The sequence below is a fragment of the Boleophthalmus pectinirostris genome, unplaced genomic scaffold, assembly GCF_026225935.1.
Source record: "Boleophthalmus pectinirostris isolate CB_2022bp ecotype Guang Dong unplaced genomic scaffold, ASM2622593v1 HiC_scaffold_8, whole genome shotgun sequence".
Lineage (NCBI taxonomy): Eukaryota > Metazoa > Chordata > Actinopteri > Gobiiformes > Gobiidae > Boleophthalmus > Boleophthalmus pectinirostris.
In genome coordinates this window covers 5,991,900-6,013,545 of record NW_026571515.1, presented here as the reverse complement: position 1 = coordinate 6,013,545, position 21,646 = coordinate 5,991,900, and the positions used below count along the sequence as shown (strand labels likewise).

Genomic DNA, 21,646 nt, shown 5'->3' with positions numbered 1-21,646 from the left:
AAAAAGGATTGTATATTACTACCCCATATGATCATTTTCCCCAAATATCAGATTTTTCCTGTTACTAAAATTTAATTTAAGCCTGAGAGGGTTAATATTCTGCTTAGCTGCATTTGATTTGTCTGTTCATTGCTCTGGCTTTAATTATGCTTTGTCATGGTATCGTCCCACCACTGTCATCAGATAATTTTAGCCTAATGTCACCGTAACTGCACTCACTGAAATAACCTCTAAATGAGTAAATACAGGCCTTTTAGTAATATAAGGGCCCGGTCAAGCAGAAGTAAACAACAAGGCCAAAAATTCAAGTTAATGCATCTGATATAAAAATGTATTGAACAGATACATATGTACTCTAGTTTATGAAACTGTTGACCTTTTTTCTGTACCATTTTTGGTTCTAAAGTTACATACGTTTTAAACAGACCATGTATGAAACATGGAACAAAAATTATTTCCCAAATTTCAAAAACCTGCAAATCATGTAAATAAATGGATGTATTTCATCATATCTTGTGTTATTCCATCTTTGAACTGTTGATGAAGGTACATGATTTTTCCCCCCAAAAAATGTATTTAAAATGATAAAAATTTGCTTGGAAGGACTGACATATTTTATAGAAATAGTTTCCTTTCATTTTTAAGTAATATTAAAGTATTCAGAAGAAAAAGTTGACAAATTATGCTGAATTTAAACTGAATTTTACATTTGTGGATGTAAAATTTAGCAAGACATAATATTAAGTTTACAGAGTTTTTCTTTTTTATTTTGTAGTCGTACACCAAAAATGATAAAAATGGGGACACACGTCCAGTGTTGGGGAGTAACAGATTACATGTACCGGAGTTATGTAATCAGAGTACAAATTATGAGTAACTGTATTCAGTTACAGTTACTGTTTCAGTGAGTGGTAATTGGATTACAGTTACTTTGTTGAAATAAATGGATTTCCTGTTTTCACATTTGGGGCTATATCCCTTTTTTGTTTTTTTTTTGTTTTTTTTGGTAATTCCACTCATTGGTGGACACTAAACCAGTTCTAAAACCAGGTCTAAACCAGATCTAAACCAGGTCTAAACCAGGACTAAATTAGGATTTAAACCAGGTCTAAACCAGGTCTAAACCAGGACTAAAACCAGGTCTAAACCAGGTTTAAACGAGGTCTAAAACAGGATTTAACAGGACTAAACCATGCTGCGTGGACTGTGTCTCCTCGTCTTCTATCAATAATATCTTTAATCCGGTTAAATAAAGTCTGGGCTTTTTATTTTCTTTTAGCAGACAAAACATCTTATGTGAAGATTTCCTCGTCTTTGCTTCTCTACAGCAAATCCAGTAATCCAAAGTATTCAGATTACGTTACTCACTTTAAGTAACATAATGGATTACGTTACAAACTACATTTTGGTGTATGTAATCTGTAATCTGTAGGGGAATACATTTTAAAAGTAACACTCCCAACACTGCACATGTCAATCTGGGTTTGACGTGTGTCTGTGTCTTTAAATAAATCCTGGCCTCTCTCCAGACTCCATTTCCCAGAATCCCCGGTGTTTCATGTGTTTTGAGTCGAGCAGCAGCAGCAGCAGCAGCAGCAGTAGCTCCAGAGCACAAACTGGAAAACCCACCGCGTTTTACGTCCAGCTCCACGTTCAGAGGCACGTTCAGCAGCACGCGACATGTGGGCCCGGAGTGCACGCGGGGCCCGGAGCCTGGAGCTCGCGCTGCGGGGTTCGCTCCAGAGACCTGCTCGGAGAGAGGCGTCATCTGCGGCCGAGGTGAGCGCACTCTCACCCGGGCAACCGCCACGGGATGAGCGGGGGGAATGTGGAGGAGTGCGGAGGAAGTTTGAGCTAACCTAGAAACGAACTGATAAAAAATAAAAACACAGCAAAAACTAAATAAAACGATTAAAAACGCTTTATTTAAATTTTAATTCATTCATGGAGTGACTTTCTCTGCAAAAATACACAAGTTGTTCCAAATTAATGTCACTGGTTAAGCTCTAATTGAGTTATGGCCTAATGTTTTGAGCTGCACAGAAACTTTGTGCAAGCTTAGATCATTTATTACCCAACTTCACTCACAAAATATGAGGTTTAGAAAGCTCTTAACAACTTGTCTGAACGTGCCCACTCACAAAAATTAATATTAAAACCGCAGTCTGTTACATTCCCCTGCCAGAAACTGTCCTTGGGCAAGACACTAATTTATCTAAACTTGGATTGTGTAACTTTTCTAGCGGAGGATCTGTCAAATGCTTTGCTTCATGGAGATTTTACTGCTTTGGTGTGACATTAAACCTTTCTATCTTCATGGAGACCAAACCAGACCAAGTTACAGGTCAGATCCGTGGAGAGGCGACCCCGCTCACCGTCAGAATGCCTGATTTTCAAGGCACTTTTGAGCTATAAAACCACCTGTAATTGAATAAATGTAAGGTAGAGCTGTTTAATGTCATACTGCGGAACATTCCAGACAGAGCAATGACATTTCCATCCAGAGAAACAAGCAGGTGACAGACCCTCAACCAGAAAAGTTACAAGGTGAATCTTTAACTGTGTGGATGTGTGTGGCAGTGATTGGACCATTGGCACAGGTTTTTTTTATTTTTATTTTTTGAATGAATGAAAGTTTATTCAGACAGTAATGCAAAGAAAACGCAAATACACAGATAAAATACAAAAAATAAATTGTTCGGTAACACTTTATAATAACTACACCTTATTTAGCCTTAATAAAGCATGAACAAAGGCTTAATTAATAATGAACAAAGATTTAATTAATAATGATTCACGCTTAGTAACTACTTAATTACTACCTTAATTCGCACTTGGACTTAATTTGCCTGTGCTGTAAATAGTTACTCATAATTATTTCATACTTAATTACTCATGAACTAACCATTTGAGCATTTATTAATCATTAGTAAACTATGAGAGAATGATTTACTAATAATGCAATGCAATGATAATTCAGGCAGCTGTTATCTGTTAGTTAAGTCTTTTTGAGAGATTTTCTAAAGTGAAGACAAATTATGCTTTATTAAGCATTTACTAAGCGTGAATCATTATGAATTAAATCTTTGTTCATTATTAATTAAGTCTTTGTTCATGCTTTATTAAGGCTAAGTAAGGTGTAGTTATTATAAAGTGTTACCAATAGTTCTTTTCTATAATAATAATAAACAAAATAAATGTCACACAGATTTGACTTGTGTCTGAAAGAGGAGTGGGAGTTTGACAGCCGTGTTTCTGCAACTCGAAAACTGAAGTATCATTTTTACCATTAGGACCAAATAAAATTGTGTGAAGTTATGTTTAGAAAAAATGGAGAGTATTATATAGTAGAGGTGTAACGATATCCAAGTCTCATGATACGATATTGTCACTGTATGATCCTCATGGGACGATATTTATTGCGATATTTTGTGGGGGAGAACAAAACTGTATGCTGCTTTTTCCTCTTAAAATGCCTTGACAAGACTTAATCCAAAGAACTAAGACTTAAAAGTGCTTAGAAATGTTATTTCTTCTTGTAGTCTGCACTGAAATGGAGCAAAGGATCATGGTCTATGTAGTTCCCTTTGTCTTTTTTTAGCTGCTGCTGCACCATAACTCTTAATTTAAGCAAAGAGACTTGTGATTCGATATATTGTGACGGTCCATGATATTATTGTGAGAACTGTGACGATACGATATCCAGGGCTGGGTATCATTCAGAATTTGCCGATACGATACATATCGCGAAACTTAGGCCACGATACGATACATATCTCAATACAGTGAGCTTATGATTCAATATAATTCAATAGGATATATAATAATCTATAAATCGTGGCTGTGATACTAAAAGTCTTTCTTAAACCACTTCTTGTGCAAAGTTCATATGAAACACAAACATTTTAATCATCAAAACAGTGAAAATTTCAAATGTGTCGCATAAACAAGTTTCCTTCCTCTAAACAATCAACAAAACTGTAGCTGTAACAAAATAATTTAGTAAAATACACCAAAAAAAAAAAACACTTGGGGATATATATCGATACAGCAGCCCACAATATCGATACTGTATCATCACATTAAACTATACGATATATTGATATTTCAGTATTTCTGCACACCCCTAACGATATCACAATATTTCAGTTATTGTTACATTCCTATTATACAGCTTGAACTGGGGTTTATATTTTCAGTAATTTACATTTTGACGTTGTGTAGAAAACTAGTTGTATCCATGACTCTTTTCTGTTCATAGTTTAGTAGCTTGCAAACATTTTGAAGACTTTTTCCCATTCAAAACGTATAATATTTGGTTTTAAATCGTTAATTTCTATGCCAATGGTCCTAATTTCTCCTAATTCTGAAAGCCGTGCATAGACTGAGATTGAGAGAGTAACATCTGGCATTTTTCTACTTCACTGATTTAATGAAAAACATGGGTCACGTGCACATTTTTCAACGTCGAATGAAATATTTTACTACTACTCTCTCGTCATATTTGTGTTGTTTGAAAATGTGTAATAATACGGACTTTATAGTATCAGTTTCTGTCTGGGCTGTGGTCGCTTAAACGCTGACTTTGCACTTGCAGTGTATCCCATGGTGCACTGCAACTGAGCCCTTTATTCCTACGATAAGCCCCCCTCTCAGGTTCAAAGGTCAAGGTTCAGCTGAAAGAACAGTACAGGAGTTAGATAATACGACAGAGACTGATTTACTACAGTCACTGATAATGGAAGAAAGCGTTGTTATCTCGTCAACAAGTCTAGTTTGATAATAAAAATGAATCGTTTTTAATAGCTAATGTACTAAACCTTTCACGATAAACACTGTATTGACTTATCGTTCAATATATAAAAGATGACACAATTATTTTTAGGGGTCAGTGTGTGTCGTGTGTACGTTTTGTTTGTACTAGTGGGAAACTTTAGGTTATTTTTTGGCAATATCAGTAAGATTAGAACTGTAGAAAGCTGAATTATGAATGAATGAATGTCTATGACTCATTATGGACACAAATTTAGTTTTATAATGCAGCCAGTCTACTTTTAATTAGGGATGGGCATTTGATAAAATTTTCTTAATAGATTGTCGGGGGAATTAATGATCGATTATTGATTAAAGGTTGTATGGAGGATTTTTTTTTGTTTCAAATTGTCGATGAAAGTTCAAAATAGAATTATAGAGATGCAGCAGCCTTGTAATTATGATGACCAAAAAAAAAAGAATGAAAATCTATCAGCTGTGGACGTGGTGGGGGCAGATAAACATGAACCAATAGATAACAAGGCTACCTCTTTATCTATTGGTTGTTGGGTTGTCAACCAAACTCCTTACATTTCTAGCGTCACCGACTTGCCGGCATGCGGGGATTACGTGGTTTACGTTTGTCTCTCACGCACTGATGCTGTTTACTCGACCAAAACAGCGGTTCTTAGCGTCTTTTTGGAACTGTAGCTTCCTCTCAGTTTGCACAAAGTGTGTTGTAACGGCGGACAAGAATCCACGACCAGTTCGCTGCAAAAGAAAGTCTGTTTTTGACGTCGCTGAAAGAAGAAGAGAAGGGGAAGAGGAGCGAAGCGCAACATTTGAAAAACTGTCACTGCATTTCTCTTTCATTGGAAAATCTTCCATACAACCTTTAATCATTTATGTTTTTATATTAAAATGATCGTCATTGCTATTACTGCTACTAATCTGTAGAAATAAACTCAACTTTACAACATATAAACCATCACCACTCTAAAGCCACATCAGCCCGTTTGACATTATAATGTGTTTAATTCAGCTTTGACACATTTGTTTACATTTTACAGAAACAAAATGTAAAACTGCATAGCTCATTTGCATAGACTAAAAGCACTGAAAAAAAAAACAGCTTTTTCCTTGTGCGCTGGTGCGGTTCAGCTTCTCTCACACTAAGGCTGCGTTCAGACTGCAGCCTAAAGTGACCCAAATCCAGTTTTTTGGCCCCTATGTTCCTGTATCTGATCTTTTAATGACAGTCTGAACCACACAGATCCGATTTTTTCAAATGTGACCCAGGACACTTGGATATGTGCTTCTAAAACCGATACATATCCGATCTTTGACATGAGACTTCAGTGTGAACGGTCAAAGCGCATTCATCCGATCTACACGTTATCAACAAGCCACAAACGTCACTATTCTGCACTGAAGTAGGCGAAAATTGTTAATGAACTCCGTGTCACTGAAGTGAAGCACATCACCACTCACCACTCTTGGCTTCGTCTCCACATCCACACGTTCCTTTCAACGGACGTCGCTGTCACTGTCCCACAAAACACCACGCCCAAAAACCTCGTCCTTCTCCTTCTCAATCTCCTCCTTAAAACAAGTAAGTTGTTCATGTTCTGGCTCCGGTACGAGAGGAACTTTAAAATCTCCAGGTGCTCAATGCTGCGTCCATGTTTGGACAACTTCCGTAAACACAGAACACGCTCGCTGCAGGTTGACGTCGTCGTGTCTCCAGTGTCACATGCGAGACACTTTTCGGGCCGTTTAATGTTCACACTGGAGTCACATACAAGTCACATTTAATTGGAAATGTGAACGACCTCGCAAAAACATCGGATTTCACAAAAAAATCTGGAATTGAGCGTTAAGCCCTGCAGTCTGAACGTAGCCTTAAGGACACGACTCAGTGGAATAAGAGTGTTCTCTCGGTGACAGAGGGATGTTGTTGTTGATGTTGATGAATCTGTTCTGTGTGTGTTTCATGTTGGAGATGGTTCATGTTTTCAGAGATCAGATGTGTTCAGGTTTTGGCACAGCTCTTTATTTAACATCATTTCACTCACTTTATTTATGTTGGTCACTTTATTTATTTTGACAACTGTTGTGATGAAAACACTGAAAAGTGTTTGTCTTTTGGACGCATGTGCACTCAACAGGAAACGGGACACTGCGTTTACATGCACCATGACAAAACCCGGATACTCAGAAAACCTGATCAAACCCGGGACACTGATGTGCTGTAAACACACTCAGTGAGTGTCAGACGCAGCCTTGTCTCCTTATGCTACACTACACACAGCAACCAGCAATCGGTTTGTCGATTAAAAATTACAAAATGCTTAACGATCAGTTATTCAGCATTTCAACGTGTTTCCCTTGTATCTTAAGACGCAGTTAGATCCTGTTGAATTTAAAATAGGAAGTCAGCGCAGCCTGAATTTTGATTTATAATTATTCATCTGTAAGGTCAAACTACATTCTGAAAACTTTTGTTATTGCTACTGCTACTGCAAAAAGTGAGTTGTAGTGAACTCATTTATGCTCCTTACTCAGTGCACTTGTGGTCGTCTCCTGCAGGTGGCGCCGAAGAAGACCCCGTTGTTTGAGTTCCACCGGGCGAGTGGGGGTAAGATGGTGGAGTTTGCGGGCTGGAGCATGCCTGTGCAGTACACGGACAGCCACATCAGCTCTCACATGCACACGAGGACGCACTGCTCGCTGTTTGACGTCAGCCACATGCTACAGGTAAACAACAACACGCTCATGTATGTTAATGTGTATACAACATTATAATTACATTTATGTTACAATGATTTTGGGAACTGTTTTGTCACATTCTGCTACTTATTTAAAATTTAGTATTACCATTTATATTTTTACTTTTTGTTATTATATTTATTGTGATGTGTGAGCTGCTGTGTCCAAATAATTTCCCTTGTGGATCAATAAACTTTGTCTAAGTCTAACAAAGCTAAAATAAATATTCATTCATACAGTTAAATTGTTCAGTTGATAAATAAACAGAAATGAAAGCAATTTAATCACAGGTGTTTTTACTGCTCACAGTTAGTGTAAAATTCATAAAAATATGAATTCTTGCTGTGAGCGGGATTGCCCCATCATAGACCTGACGCATAAATTAGCCCTAATAAAATTTTGAAATATAAATTTATTTGTTTTGTGTTTTACAGTAGCTGCTTGATTATGGAAAAAGTCATTATCACGATTATTTTGAACAATGTTGAAATCACGATTATTCAAACGATTATTTTTTTGTTACACAATGCATTTAGTCTGCATTTCTCTCTTTAAAAACACAAAACTTTCAAATTGAAAATAAATATAAGCTACAAATATGAACCTTAGAGCAGTTTTGCGATATATTATAAAACATTAAATAAATAAAATATACTTTGAACATGAAACATAAACGTATCCAAAATAAACTATATATCCAGCTGTTCTACAATTTCAATGTTTAAAAAGTAAAATAAGTATACTTATTTATATAAAAAAATATTCCAAAATAATTAAGCTTTTTTAAGCTTTCATTTCAACTTGATTATATGAGTTTGGAGGTAGTTTGACACATGAAATTCGAAATCAAAATCAAATATCGATTAATTGCACAGCCTTATTTTACACACAGTAAAATGTCATTAAATTAAAACATTGACTTATTTGCCATATTACAAAATAAAGCAATATATTATGTTTTTCTGTATTTATTTATTTTTTTGTCCAGACCAAAGTCCACGGAAAAGACCGAGTGAAGTTCATGGAGTCTCTGGTAGTCGCAGACATCGCAGAACTCAAAGACAACCAGGTCTGACACATAAATAACACCTGGAACTGTAAATAAGAGTTTAAATCTAGATTTAAAGGCACATTATGCAGCTTTTCAGCTAGAGGGTCCACCACCTAACTGTCTCCATGGAGATGTTCCTGCTTTTACCTGGAATGTTCTACAGTGTGACGTAAAATGTATTTGTTTAAGTAAATTACAGGTATTTTTACTACTCAAAAATCAGCGCAGTCGCCTCTCCACAGATCTTCACTTGCCTGTTTATTTGGAAATGCGTATGTTTAATGCTGGACTAGGAAAAAGCCATCTCCATGGAAACAAGCAGAAAAGTTACAAAGTGCACCTTTAATGTTTTGCCTGATAAAAGCTTATATAAAAAATCTACAGTATGACATTAAACAAACTTATTTTATATTTAAAAAGTTGAAACACTGCATGCATTTTTACACTGAACAGAAATGCCTATAAATAAATAAATACATCGAAAACTACCACTACATGACATCACAAGGTGGAGCAGAGCATTTTGGAGATGTACACAGACTAGTAACGCAAGATTAATAAAATCATATGTGAAGGAAACAAAACACAACTCCACTTCTATGTTTTTGAGGAGCTCACAAGAGTCAGTTTTGCATAATATAGGACCTTTTAATGCCGTATTGTGGAACATGCCATGAAAAGCAATAACATCTCCATGCCAACAAGCAGGTGCTGGACCAGAAAAGTTCTAATATTAATTAAACTTTGGTTGTTTCAGGGAACTCTGTCTCTCTTCACGAACGATGAAGGAGGAATCATGGACGACCTGATCGTGACTAAAACAGACCAGTGTTACCTGTACGTGGTTTCTAACGCAGGCTGCGCCGACAAGGACTCTGCCCACATGAAGGTACGAGTACAGCTCAAGGTATTATCAGGTCTTTTATATAGGTGGGTTTTACTACTGTTAGTACTACTGCTGTGTACTAGTGCTGCTACTACATACTATACAATACTACAAACTATTACCGACTAACTGCTGTAGAGGAGCTTGAGGAGTGTTAGTCGACATACAGAGCTTAGTCTATTTATACTTTGCAGCTGATGTCGTTCAAATTCCCTGGGGGTGTGATGCTAACTGAAGGCACTACCCCGTCTATTTGACTAAAAATCTGAGCTTTATTTTAACACAGGGGTTTTTAAATTGGGTGAATGTGAGCCTCCCCTGAGAGTAGATAAAGACAGTCTATGCAGGCGCACCTCTGGACCCGTCCTGACACTCCAAGTTCAGTCCTGGTTTAGTTCTCCTGGTTCAGTCCTGGGATCAGTCCTGGTTTAGTTTGTGTGTGTTGCGTCTCCCCAGTGGCTGTTTGGCCTCACCTATTGAAAATCTCTATTTTAACACAATCTGACCATAAAGAGCTGACTTAGTTGGAGCTACCACAGGTGAAGTGATTTGTGCTGTTAAACAAATCTCTCTCACATTAAATTACAGTCACAAGCTTGATAACATTGGCCAATAGTTTTTCAGTTCGTCTCTCACTTTTTTGTTGGAAATCAAACACCTAAACCGGACCATGAATGTGTTTGTTAATATGTGCATTGTGTCACCATGGTAACTGCTCAATATTCCACCATAGAGATACATGTAGAATAGAGCATGGAAACCCGACCGAAGTCCGATGGGACCCGATTGGACCCGTTGGAACCTGACGGGCTCTTTCAGACTTGGACAAATATTTCGAACTTATGTTTGGGCTCGGGTCGGACTCGGACATATCAGCGCGATAAGACATTTGAAATGTAAAATGAGGTAGGCAATGCTGATGCACTCCCCTCATCTGTGTTGACGTTCCAAGTGCCTTTTTTCAGTTGACTGATAAAATTGGATTTTCACACAAACAATATTCTACATGTGTCATTAGGCCTATGAAAATAGTGTGATTTTAACTGTGTCGGGCTCGGTCAGACTTAGGCTGCGTTCAGACTGCAGCCTGAAGTGACCCAAATCTGATTTTTTGGCTTCTATGTGACCTGTATCTGATCTTTTAATGACAGTCTGAACCACACAGATCGGATTTTTTCAAATGCGACTCAGACCACTTGGATATGTGCTCCTAAAACCGATACATATCTGATCTTTTGACATGTGACTTCAGTCTGAACGGTCAAAGTGCATTCATCCACCTACACGTTATCAACAAGACACAAACGTCACTATTCTGCGCTGAAGTAGGCGAAAATTGTTAATGAACTCCATGTCACTGAAGTGAAGCACATCACCACTCACCACTCTTGGCTCCGTCTCCACATCCACACGTTCCTTTCAACGGACTGAACCACAAAACACCACGACCAAAAACCTCGTCCTTCTCCTTCTCAATCTCCTCTTTAAAACAAGTAAGTTGTTCATGTTCTGGCTCCGGTACGAGAGGAACTTTAAAATCTCCAGGTGCTCAATGCTGCGTCCATGTTTGGACAACTTCCGTAAACACAGAGCACGCTCGCTGCAGTTGACGTCGTCGTGTCTCCAGTGCACATGCGGGACACTTTCGGGCCGTTTAATGTTCACACTGGAGTCACATACAAGTCGCATTTAATTGGAAATGTGAACGACCTCGCAAAAACATCGGATTTCACAAAAAAATCGGCATTGAGCGTTAAGCCCTGCAGTCTGAACGTAGCCTTAGACACTAATATATTAATGCCTATCGGGCTCGGTTCAGATTCGATCACTGTTCTGTCGGACGAGGAACGAGTGGCTGGTCTCGGACAGAAAAAAAATCGTCCCGAACCACACTCTAATGTAGAACACCCCTGTGTCATGTCACTGCAAAGTATCAATTATTACTACTAGTAGCAGCTATTTACCTATTAATATCTACTACAATAAACAACTGGACATTTAAAGATAATTATATTGTGTAACTACAGTACTTTTACTTTCACACGGCTCTGGTTGACTGGTGAATTATTTGTGTTTCAGGCCAAACTGTCAGAATTCAAAGCTGCAGGTTTCGATGTGGATCTGGAGTTTTTAGATGACGCACTGATCGCTGTACAGGGTTAGTACGGAAATACATATCATTTCTCTAAATGATTGTATCGTATAATTTAAACATAATCTGTGCTTTAGGTCCGTCGATGAGCCGTGTCCTCCAGGAGGGAGTGAAGGACGATTTAAAGAAGCTCCCGTTCATGTTCTCGACTCTGACGTCTGCGTTTGGAGTCCCCTGTCGAATCACACGCTGTGGGTACACCGGGGAGGACGGAGTCGAGGTATAAGCCTTTAACTACTACTATACTATAACTACTATTACTACTGCTACTATTACCAGGGATGAACCAATCCAGCCATTTCTTTTCTGATACTGATGTCAACTTTGGGCTTAAAGGTTGTATGGAGGATTTTTTTTTGTTTCAAATTGTCAATGATAGCATTATAGAGGTGCAGTAGCCTTGTAATTATGATGACCAAAAAAAAGAGAATAAAAATTCATCAACTCTGGACGTGGTGGGGCTAAACATTTGCCAATAGATAACGACACTGCCTCGTTATCTGTGAGCTGACAGGCTGTCAATCAATCTCCCTACGTTTCTAGTGTAACTGACTTGCCTGCGCCGCCGGTACGTGGTTTACGTACGACTGTCACGCAGTCCACAGACGCAAGACGCACAGACGCTGTTTACTCCACCAACGCAACAGTTCTTAGCGGCTTTTTTTGACCTATATCTTCCTCGCAGTTCGCACAAAGTTTGTTGCAATGGCGACAAGAATCCAGGAGCAGTTCGCCGCAAAAGAAAGTCCGTTTTTGAGGTCGCTGAAAGAAGAAGACAAGGGGAAAAGCAGCGAAGCCAAACTAAGGTGATTCTTGAAGATTCATTCCAGCGATGGCGCGACTGAAGCAGACGCAGGGTCTAAAGACTGACGCACTGGTCCACAAATTACTCCTGGACAGGAAACTTCTGCTTATTATGAAAAAGTACTTTATTTCCAAGAGCTACACAAACGTTTTTCAGGACACGAAAGTGATATCCTGTGTCTGAAAACATAATTTTCAAGGCAAAGAAAGAGTCCGCTTGCTGCTGCGTGTTGTAGCTAGTTCATTAGCACTGAATCTCCGCGCAACCTTCTCTGCTCCCCTTTCCTGCTCCTCTCCCCGCTGCCCGTTCCGCTCTTCCCCCTGCTCCTCACTTCTCCGGGCACGGAATCTCCGCGCACCCCCTCCCCTCTCCTCTCTCCTCTCTCCCTGCTCCGCTCTTCTCCCTGCTCCTCACTTCTCGTCCGCGAACGAAATGTCCGCACTCCCGCTCCCCCCGCTCCTCACTTCTCCGTCTTGCCTAACCAACACTGTAGTTAGTTGTTTACAAGTCATGTGCAGCACCGGCTGTAAACAAACCTGTTTCTGGCGTAAGGAGGAGGAGGGAGGAGGTGTTTCTACGTAGGAGCTGTAGGGGAGGGGAGGTGGTTTCACGCATGCGCAACATTTGAAAAAGGACAAACAGTCGCTGGATTTCTCGTTCCTTGGAAAAGTGTCTGCCGATACCTGATACCAGCGCAGAGACTGAAAATATAACAAAATTCCTTTAAACACAAACTGCGTATGGTAAAAAATTATCCATGTGTTTTGTAATTCTTATTTATAATTTAAAGAACAAATATTACGAGATGTTTAGACTTGTATTTTCTTACTCGTGTGGCTCTTCAGATCTCCGTGCCCAGTTCTCGTGTGGTGGAGCTCACAGAGAAGCTGCTGTCCAACCCAGAGGTGAAGCTGGCCGGACTCGGAGCCAGAGACAGTCTGCGGCTGGAGGCGGGGCTCTGTCTCTATGGCAACGACATCGACGAGACCACCACACCTGTCGAGGCCACGCTCGTCTGGACCATAGGTGACAGAAATGATATATGTCAGGCTGCTATAACGTGGACTATTGATGATACATGACGCTGTTCTGGTTTAGACCTGGTTTGGCCTGGTTTAGTCCTGGTTTAATTTTGGTGTAGACCTAATTTAGTCCTGGTTTAATCCTGGTTTAGTCCTGGTTTAGACCTAGTTTAATCCTGGTTTAGACTTGGATTAATCTTGGTGTAGACCTGATTTAGTCCTGGTTTACACCTGGTTTAGGCCTGGTTTAGGACTGGTTTGGGCCTGGTTTAGTGCTAGTTTAGGCCTGGTTTAGTCCTGGTTTAGACCTGGGTTAAATGTGGTTTAGGCCTGGTTTAGTGCTAGTTTAGACCTGGTTTATTCCTGGTTTAGTTTAGTTTAGACCTGGTTTAGATCTGGTTTAGACCTGGTTTAGACCTGGTTTAGACCTGGTTTCACTCCTGGTTTCACACCTGGTTTCACACACCTGGTTTAGACCTGGTTTAGACCTAGTTTAATCCTGGTTTAGACTTGGATTAATCTTGGTGTAGACCTGATTTAGTCCTGGTTTAGACCTGGTTTCCACACCTGGTTTAAACCTGGTTTAGACCTGGGTTCACACCTGGTTTAGACCTGGTTTAGTCCTGGTTTAGACCTGGTTTATTTTTTTTACTTAATTTAAGACGGCATAATAACTTAAAGGTGCAATGTGTAACTTTTCTGGGGGAGGGTTCTTCTCGTGCTAGAGTTGTTATTTCTTTACCCAAAATGTTCCACAGTATGGCATTAAAGTCATCTATCTTACATCAGTAGTTGTATTGCTCAGAAATATCTTAAAAATCATACATCAGTGGTGTGATTGGGCTTAAATCAAGTTTGTACAGTTTGTAAAAAGAGACCATTTTCACGATTATAGGAAAGCGTCGGCGTCAGACCAAAGACTTCCCCGGAGCAGACGTCATCGTTCCTCAGATCAAGAACAAAACTCCGAGGAAGAGAGTGGGCCTGGTCTCCACCGGGCCTCCTGTCCGGCAGCACACGCCCATACTCAGCACGGATGGAAAAGTTATCGGTAAAACAACACGTGATGTAAAAATGTGGCGTGTATTTGTTGATTTGGAGGATAATAAGTTTGTAATGAAAGGTTAAATGGAACAGGGAATTCACTGGTTACTGTTCTTCCATCAGCCTGTGACAATAACAACTTTTTATATTTTGTTTAAAAAAAAAAATCACAATAAATGATAATCTTGAAGACAATTGATATTAAAACTACAGAAATCAAATCCAACACCAATCCAACATTTTCCCAAAGAATGTATAACTCACAATTTAAAGTTGGGCTGAGTTCTTTGGCCCAGTACATCAATGTAAAAAAAAAAAGTCACAAAAAAGAATGTATAATAAATGTACCCATAAATACTTCATTTATTGAACCATAAGTTGATATATTTTTATAATGGCGGTCATATCTTCTATACTAATTGTTACAGAGCACATATTATATAAATGTTCAACCAGAAACACAAGTCGTTGTTTTGTGAGCCTCAAGTAAGTCTCAAGTCTTTGACCTCAAGTCCGAGTCAAGTCTCAAGTCAAAAACAGGCAAGTCCAAGTCGAGTCTCAATTCACTGGCCCATAAGTCCAAGTCAAGTCCAAGTCGTCTGCTTTGAGCTTCAAGTCATTTCAAGTTTTTAAACCAAAATACCAAATATCTTACATTTTTTCAATTTATATGACTTTTAAACTAAATTGTACTTTAAATATACCATGATTTTTTTAGTTGTATTAAGGCAACTTTTTCCTTTTTAAATGTTTTGACAAAATCTAAGTGTGAATCATTACGGATTTAAAATTGCAGTTACTTTGTCGTGTGTCTGCACTGAAATGGAAGGATCATGTTTCTTGTAGTTCCCTCTGTTTGACTGTATTGTGCTGTACTTTACTGTAGAACATTTGAGGATCACAGTACTTCAGTTACAACCAAAGTAACAAACACAGAAGTAAGACGGACATGTTCCAGTTTGTTCATGTAAAATTAAGCGCGGCATGTGGGTCCAGTCAAGTGGTAACGGAGGGAAACAGGGGCAGATTTTTTACATTCAAATGTCTCTTATTCAGAAACTAGAGGGACTATTGAAATAAGTAAAGTATCAGAATGTAGGAAAGAGTTACACTCCAACAGGCAAAGTTAAACCTGTGATATTCTTTCAAGTTGTTGACAAAAAATTTTAAAACTCATGTCGGTAACAGAGGGAATGAAATATGCAGCACTTTTTGGGCAATAAATACAAACAGTGATAACTCTTGGTTCTCACTTACATATCCTTAACAAACTGGTTTGAATATTTGCTTCATATAGTTTTCTACCATATGGTACAAGATTAGGTTGAAAAACCTCTTACTTTTTGAGTCATGAAGATTTTTTATTAAGAAAGTTCATGGTAACGGAGGGAAAAGTAACGGGGGGAAAATTGTACAAACAAGTAGAAGGTGCAGGATTTTACATAATTTGTCAACTTTTTTCTTCTGAATACTTTAATATTTTATGTCAGTCCTTCCAAGCATGTTTCATCAACATGATGGAATAACATGATTTAAAACAGATGGAAAACTTTTTAGAACCAAAAATGGTACAGAAAAAAGGTCAACAGTTTCATAAACTAGAGTACATATGTATCTGTTCAATACATTTTTATATCAGATGCATTAACTTGAATTTTTGGCCTTGTTGTTTACTTCTGCTTGACTGGGCCCAAGTCTTCTATTTTTTAGGAGAAGCATCGAGTCTTCTCAAGTCACAGGCCGAAAGTCCGAGTCAAGTCCCAGGTCTTAGTCTATTTTATCAAATCAAGTCACAAGTCCTAAAAATAGTGACTCAAGTCAGACTCTCGTCCAAGTCACGACGTGCAAGTGCCTGGAGTTATGTTTTTGCTTCACTTTTGCTCGTCTCTTAATTAATCCACTAATCCAGAGTCGTCTTCTCTGAACCTCAAAAACGCTCCTTTCTCAATTTGCCCTTTTAGTTGCGTCAGAGATCAATTCTGAACTTCTCCAGCGCAGATTTTAAACCATCACCGGACTCATTCTGTGATTTTTATTCAGTTATGAAGAAGAGATATGTAATTCTCCATTTTTTTTATTCCCGTTTCTGACATCAGAGGGCGTTTTTAAAGTGTATTTTCCAAACTGAGACATTATTTTAAGTCAGAAAATGTGAAACTCTTACCCCAACATTATGTGACCACACCATTAAACCACAAAAATGCATAATACCGTGTGTGTTTTTTTTTTTAAATAATGTCCTAGGTGAGGTGACGAGTGGCTGCCCCTCTCCCTGCCTGAAGAAGAACGTCGCCATGGGTTACGTGGACTCCGCCTTCGCCAAGAACGGGACCCAGATCCAGGTGGAGGTCCGGAAGAAGGCGGTCCCGGCCACAGTCAGCAAAATGCCCTTCGTGCCCACTAACTACTACACCGGCTAAAACAGGAGGTGTACAGCAGCCGGGAGAACATCTATCCAGACTCGTTATTTTGTACTTTAAGATGTTTATAATGAGAGATTCTATTTTTAAATGATCCAACTGGTCGTCAGTATTGGTCGTCAATATAGTTTACGATGAGGTTATAAGGACCACAGTACTGTTATAATTTATACATTTGCAGGATTTAACCACTAAATACGAGTACAAAATCGTGGATCTGAGATTAGAGTTTCTTTATGTAACAGGAACTATGGTCCAATTTTTAAAGTGGCTTTTTAGTATTTTTAACTCTACACTGTTCAAAATCTATAATACTCAGGTTGTCAAAAGGACCAAAACAGAATCATTCCAAATATTGAAAAACCACCAGCAACAAAAAATACATTGTCAAACTATGAAATGTCTTAACTACTGTGAATTAATTCCAATATATTTTTCAAGTTTTTTTTTTTTTTTTTTTTTATACTTGAAATCTTGAAGTTGCACTGTGTAACTTTTCTAGTGGACAGTTCGGACTGAAATGTTCCACAGTATGACTTTAAACAGTTCTACCTTACATTTATTCGATTATAGATGATTTTATAACTCAAAAATACCCAGACAAAGCAATAACATCTTGCATTTGACGGACCGTCCACCAGAAAAGTTGCACAATGAATCTTTAATGTTTACATAACACTGCTAATTTTAAACTAATTTTAAACCACTTATGTTTCAATTAAATTTCTGGTAGCTTTGATAAAACATTTGCAGTGGTACAATTTATACAACAGTATTTTTTAATGTTTAGATTTAACAACAATTGAACTTTGTACTTTTTGGAAATTTTAATAAAAAAACAACATTTGCAATCAACCCATGTGCCTCGACCTGTTTATTCCATTTTTGGTTCACTATCAAAAATGCAAAATGTTAAAAATGTAATTGTAGCCAGTGTTGGGGAGTAACAGATTACATGTACCGGCGTTATGTAATCAGAGTACAAATTATGAGTAACTGTATTCAGTTACAGTTACTGTTTCAGTGAGTGGTAATTGGATTACAGTTACTTTGTTGAAATAAATGGATTACACAGAGGGATTTTCCTGTTTTCATGTTTTGGGCTATATCCCTTTTTCTTTTTTTCTTTTTTTTTTTTAGTAATTCCACTCATTCCCAGAAAACTAAACCAGGACTAAACCAGTACTAATACAGGACTAAAACAGGATTTAACAGGAATAAACCACGTTTTGGGCTATATCCCTTTTCCTTTTTTTTTTTTTCTCTGTAATTCCACTCATTGCCGGACACTAAACCAGGTCTAAACCAGGTCTAAACCAGGTCTAAATCAGGTCTAAAACCAGGTCTAAAACCAGGTCTAAACCAGGTCTAAACCAGGTCTAAACCAGGTCTAAACCAGGTCTAAAACCAGGTCTAAACCAGGTCTAAAACCAGATCTAAACCAGGTCTAAACCAGGTCTAAAACCAGGTCTAAACTCTAAAACCAGGTCTAAACCAGGTCTAAAACTAAAACTAGGTCTAAACCAGGTCTAAACCAGATCTAAAACCAGGTCTAAACCAGATCTAAACCAGGTCTAAACCAGGTCTAAACCAGGTCTAAACTCTAAAACCAGGTCTAAACCAGATCTAAACCAGGTCTAAACCAGGTCTAAATCTAAACCAGGTCTAAAACCAGGTCTAAAACCAGGTCTAAACCAGGTCTAATCTAAAACCAGGTCTAAAACCAGGTCTAAACTAAACCAGATCTAAACCAGGTCTAAACCAGGTCTAAATCTAGGTCTAAATCTAAAACCAGGTCTAAAACCAGGTCTAAACCAGGTCTAAACTCTAAACCAGGTCTAAACCACTAGGTCTAAAACCAGGTCTAAACCAGGTCTAAACCAGATCCAGGTCTAAACCAGGTCTAAACCAGGTCTAAACCAGGTCTAAAACCAGGTCTAAACCAGGTCTAAAAGGTCTAAAAACCAGGTCTAAAACCAGGTCTAAACCAGGTCTAAAACCAGGTCTAAACCAGGTCTAAACCAGATCTAAACCAGGTCTAAAACCAGGTCTAAAACCAGGTCTAAACCAGGTCTAAACCAGGTCTAAACCAGGTCTAAACCAGGTCTAAACCAGGTCTAAACCAGGTCTAAACCAGGTCTAAAACCAGGTCTAAACCAGGTCTAAACCAGGTCTAAAACCAGGTCTAAACCAGGTCTAAAACCAGGTCTAAAACCAGGTCTAAACCAGGTCTAAAAGGTCTAAACCAGGTCTAAACCAGGTCTAAACCAGGTCTAAACCAGGTCTAAAACTAAACCAGGTCTAAAACCAGGTCTAAACCAGATCTAAACCACTAGGAAAACTAAACCAAGATTAAACCACGTCTAAACTAGGACCAGGTCTAAACCAGGACTAAAACCAGGTCTAAACCAGAATCTAAACCAAGGTCTAAACTCTAAACCAGGAAACTCTAAAACCAGGTCTAAACTATCTAAACCAGTCTCAAACAGGATTTAACAGGACTAAATCCAAACTGCTGTGCGGACCATGTTTCTAAACTCTTCTTCTATCAATAATATTTTTAATCTTGGTTCAGTAAAGTCTGGGCTTTTCATTTTCTTTTATCAGACAAAACTTCTTATGTGAAGATTTCCTCGTCTTTGCTTCTCTACAGCAAATCAAATAATCCAAAGTATTCAGATTATGTTACTCACTTTAAGTAATTTAATGGATTACAAACGTTACAAACTACATTTTGGGGTATGTAATCTGTAATCTGTAGGGGAATACATTTTAAAAGTAACACTCCCCACCTTATTTGGATATTTTTTGATCCACTGGCGTCGAAATCACTAGCAGATGTTTTCGTAGTTTTATTTCATTCTTGCGGTAATATTTTGATGGGTGATCATTTTCTGATTTAACACTGGGTGGCGTCAAATGCGCGTTTCAAAGTGGTTGCTAAAGCTTTTCGAAAACAAACGAGGAAGAGTGTTGTGACCGGAGGAAGATGGTGCGCTCCGAGACTGCGGCGTGCTCCGAACTGCGTCCAAAACAGTGCGTAAAACCCCGCTTTCCTCAGCCCGGAACCCGACACAGACTCCCCGGAGACACCCACAGATAACACCGCTCTGTCCCCGTGGAATAAACCAACCTGACGTGTCCAGGAAACTTCATTTGATCATCTCCCGCAAAGAGCGTTGAAGAGGAGTTTCGGAGTTAGCAGCGCGCTAGCCACAGTCCGCGCTGCTACAGCTTGGACACGGGTGGATCGGCGTGGGCTTTTCGCAACTTTCTTCGGACATTTTGGAGCTGGAATCACGGAGACCGAGAGGTTACTCGTTGTTGTCACCCTCGCAGCAGCTGTCACCCGTAAAAGGACAAAATCGGACAGTGAAAACGGTGTATTTTTGGATAGGTAACCTCCGCAAGTGACAAGATGCCGAGGAGTAAAAAGGGCAAACGTGGTTCGGGCAAGCCTGGTAAGCATATTTTCGTCTAAAAATAACATTGTTTAACATTCTTGGGATTTAAACTTCATTGTAGAGCTTTTAGAATAATTAGTTTACAATGTTTAATTTAAAACAAGTATGCCAAAGTTGTGTCAGCTGTTTATAAAATGCGTTCATTCATAAATATTTGCATACTTGCCAAATTGTGCTTTATTGGTGAAGTTTTGCGCGTTTTACTTTATTTAATCACAGTTTGCAGCTTAGAAATAAACTGGAAACATTGCTCTCACTGCAAAGCTTATGCTAGGGTTAAAAAGTCCATGCTTCTTGGTGTTAAATATGGAAGTTTTAAGCTATTTATAGTAAAGAGGTCACGCCTTATGAACCTGACGTAACCCCGCGCAACACCACCGCTTCAGTTTGGACTAGGTCTGGACAGAAGATACCCACACATTTAGCCTTGTTTTATGGAGCTATTGTGCAGTAACTGGCGGTTTTGACAGCCGACCACATGGCTTAATCCCCGGCCGTGCGTGGCTCACGTTTCGAGGTGGGGGAGGGTTCGGTGCGCGCACGTGGATCGCTGCAAAGGCACTGTACTTTTACGCACAGCTCACGTTCACTTTTTTCCCCAGAAGGAATATAAGGAAAGGAAAATCAAGTTTGAAGTAGGGTGACCTGACTTCCCTATTTACCCGGGACCGTCCCAGTTTCGATCCCTGTGTCCCCTGTCCCAGCAGATTTCTACTAAACGAGCGATTTGTCCCAGTTTTATACAACAAATGCCCCAGATGCAGTGTTAGGAAGGTCACTTTTAAAATGTATTCCCCTACAGATTACAGATTACACTCACCAAAATGTAGTTTGTAACGTAATCCATTAAATTACTTAAAGCAAGTAACGTAATCTGAATACTTTGGATTACTTGATTTGTTGTAGAGAAGCAAAGACGAGGAAATCTTCACATAAGATGTTTTGTCTGCTAAAAGAAATAAAAAATAATAAAAAGTCCACATTTTACTTAATCAAATTAAAAATAGTATTAATAGAAGAGAAGACACGGTCCGCACGGCATGGTTTAGTCCTGATAAATCCTGTTTGAGACATAATTTAGACCTGGTTTTAGTCCTGGTTTAGTCCTGGTTTAGTCCTGGTTTAGTCCTGGTTTAGTCCTAGTTTAGTCCTAGTTTAGGCCTGGTTTAGACTTGGTTTTAGACCTGATTTAGTGTCCGGCAATGAGTGGAATTAACCCCCCCCCAAAAAAAAAAAAAGGGATATAACCCAAAATGTGAAAACAGGAAAATACCTCTGTGT

At 38.8% G+C, this 21,646-nt stretch overlaps 2 protein-coding genes across 2 annotated transcripts in view; both read left to right on the top strand.

Annotated features, from left to right (window-relative positions):
* Positions 1–1,580: 1,580 nt before the first annotated feature.
* On the top strand, positions 1,581–17,010 carry amt (aminomethyltransferase). Its single transcript, XM_055165524.1, has 9 exons — positions 1,581–1,779; positions 7,342–7,509; positions 8,510–8,590; positions 9,330–9,461; positions 11,538–11,616; positions 11,688–11,830; positions 13,261–13,441; positions 14,333–14,488; positions 16,726–17,010. Exons 1-9 carry the CDS (start codon positions 1,681–1,683, stop codon positions 16,899–16,901), a joined length of 1,215 nt encoding a protein of 404 aa, XP_055021499.1. The 5' UTR covers positions 1,581–1,680; the 3' UTR covers positions 16,902–17,010.
* Positions 17,011–19,877: 2,867 nt separating this feature from the next.
* Positions 19,878–21,646, top strand: part of ifrd2 (interferon-related developmental regulator 2) — a 39,641-nt gene continuing 37,872 nt past the window's right edge. Inside the window, exon 1 of the mRNA XM_020929370.2 lies at positions 19,878–20,362. Coding sequence (XP_020785029.2) covers positions 20,320–20,362 — 43 coding nt within the window. The 5' untranslated portion in view covers positions 19,878–20,319. The remainder of the gene's footprint in view (positions 20,363–21,646) is intronic.

Bases quoted from the DNA above. Each gene is read 5' to 3' on its own strand.
- amt (XM_055165524.1), top strand. From the start codon at position 1,681: ATGTGGGCCCGGAGTGCACGCGGGGCCCGGAGCCTGGAGCTCGCGCTG. The intron at 13,442-14,332 runs GTGACAGAAATG...TCACGATTATAG, and splicing joins CACGCTCGTCTGGACCATAG to GAAAGCGTCGGCGTCAGACC. The intron at 14,489-16,725 runs GTAAAACAACAC...ATAATGTCCTAG, and splicing joins CACGGATGGAAAAGTTATCG to GTGAGGTGACGAGTGGCTGC.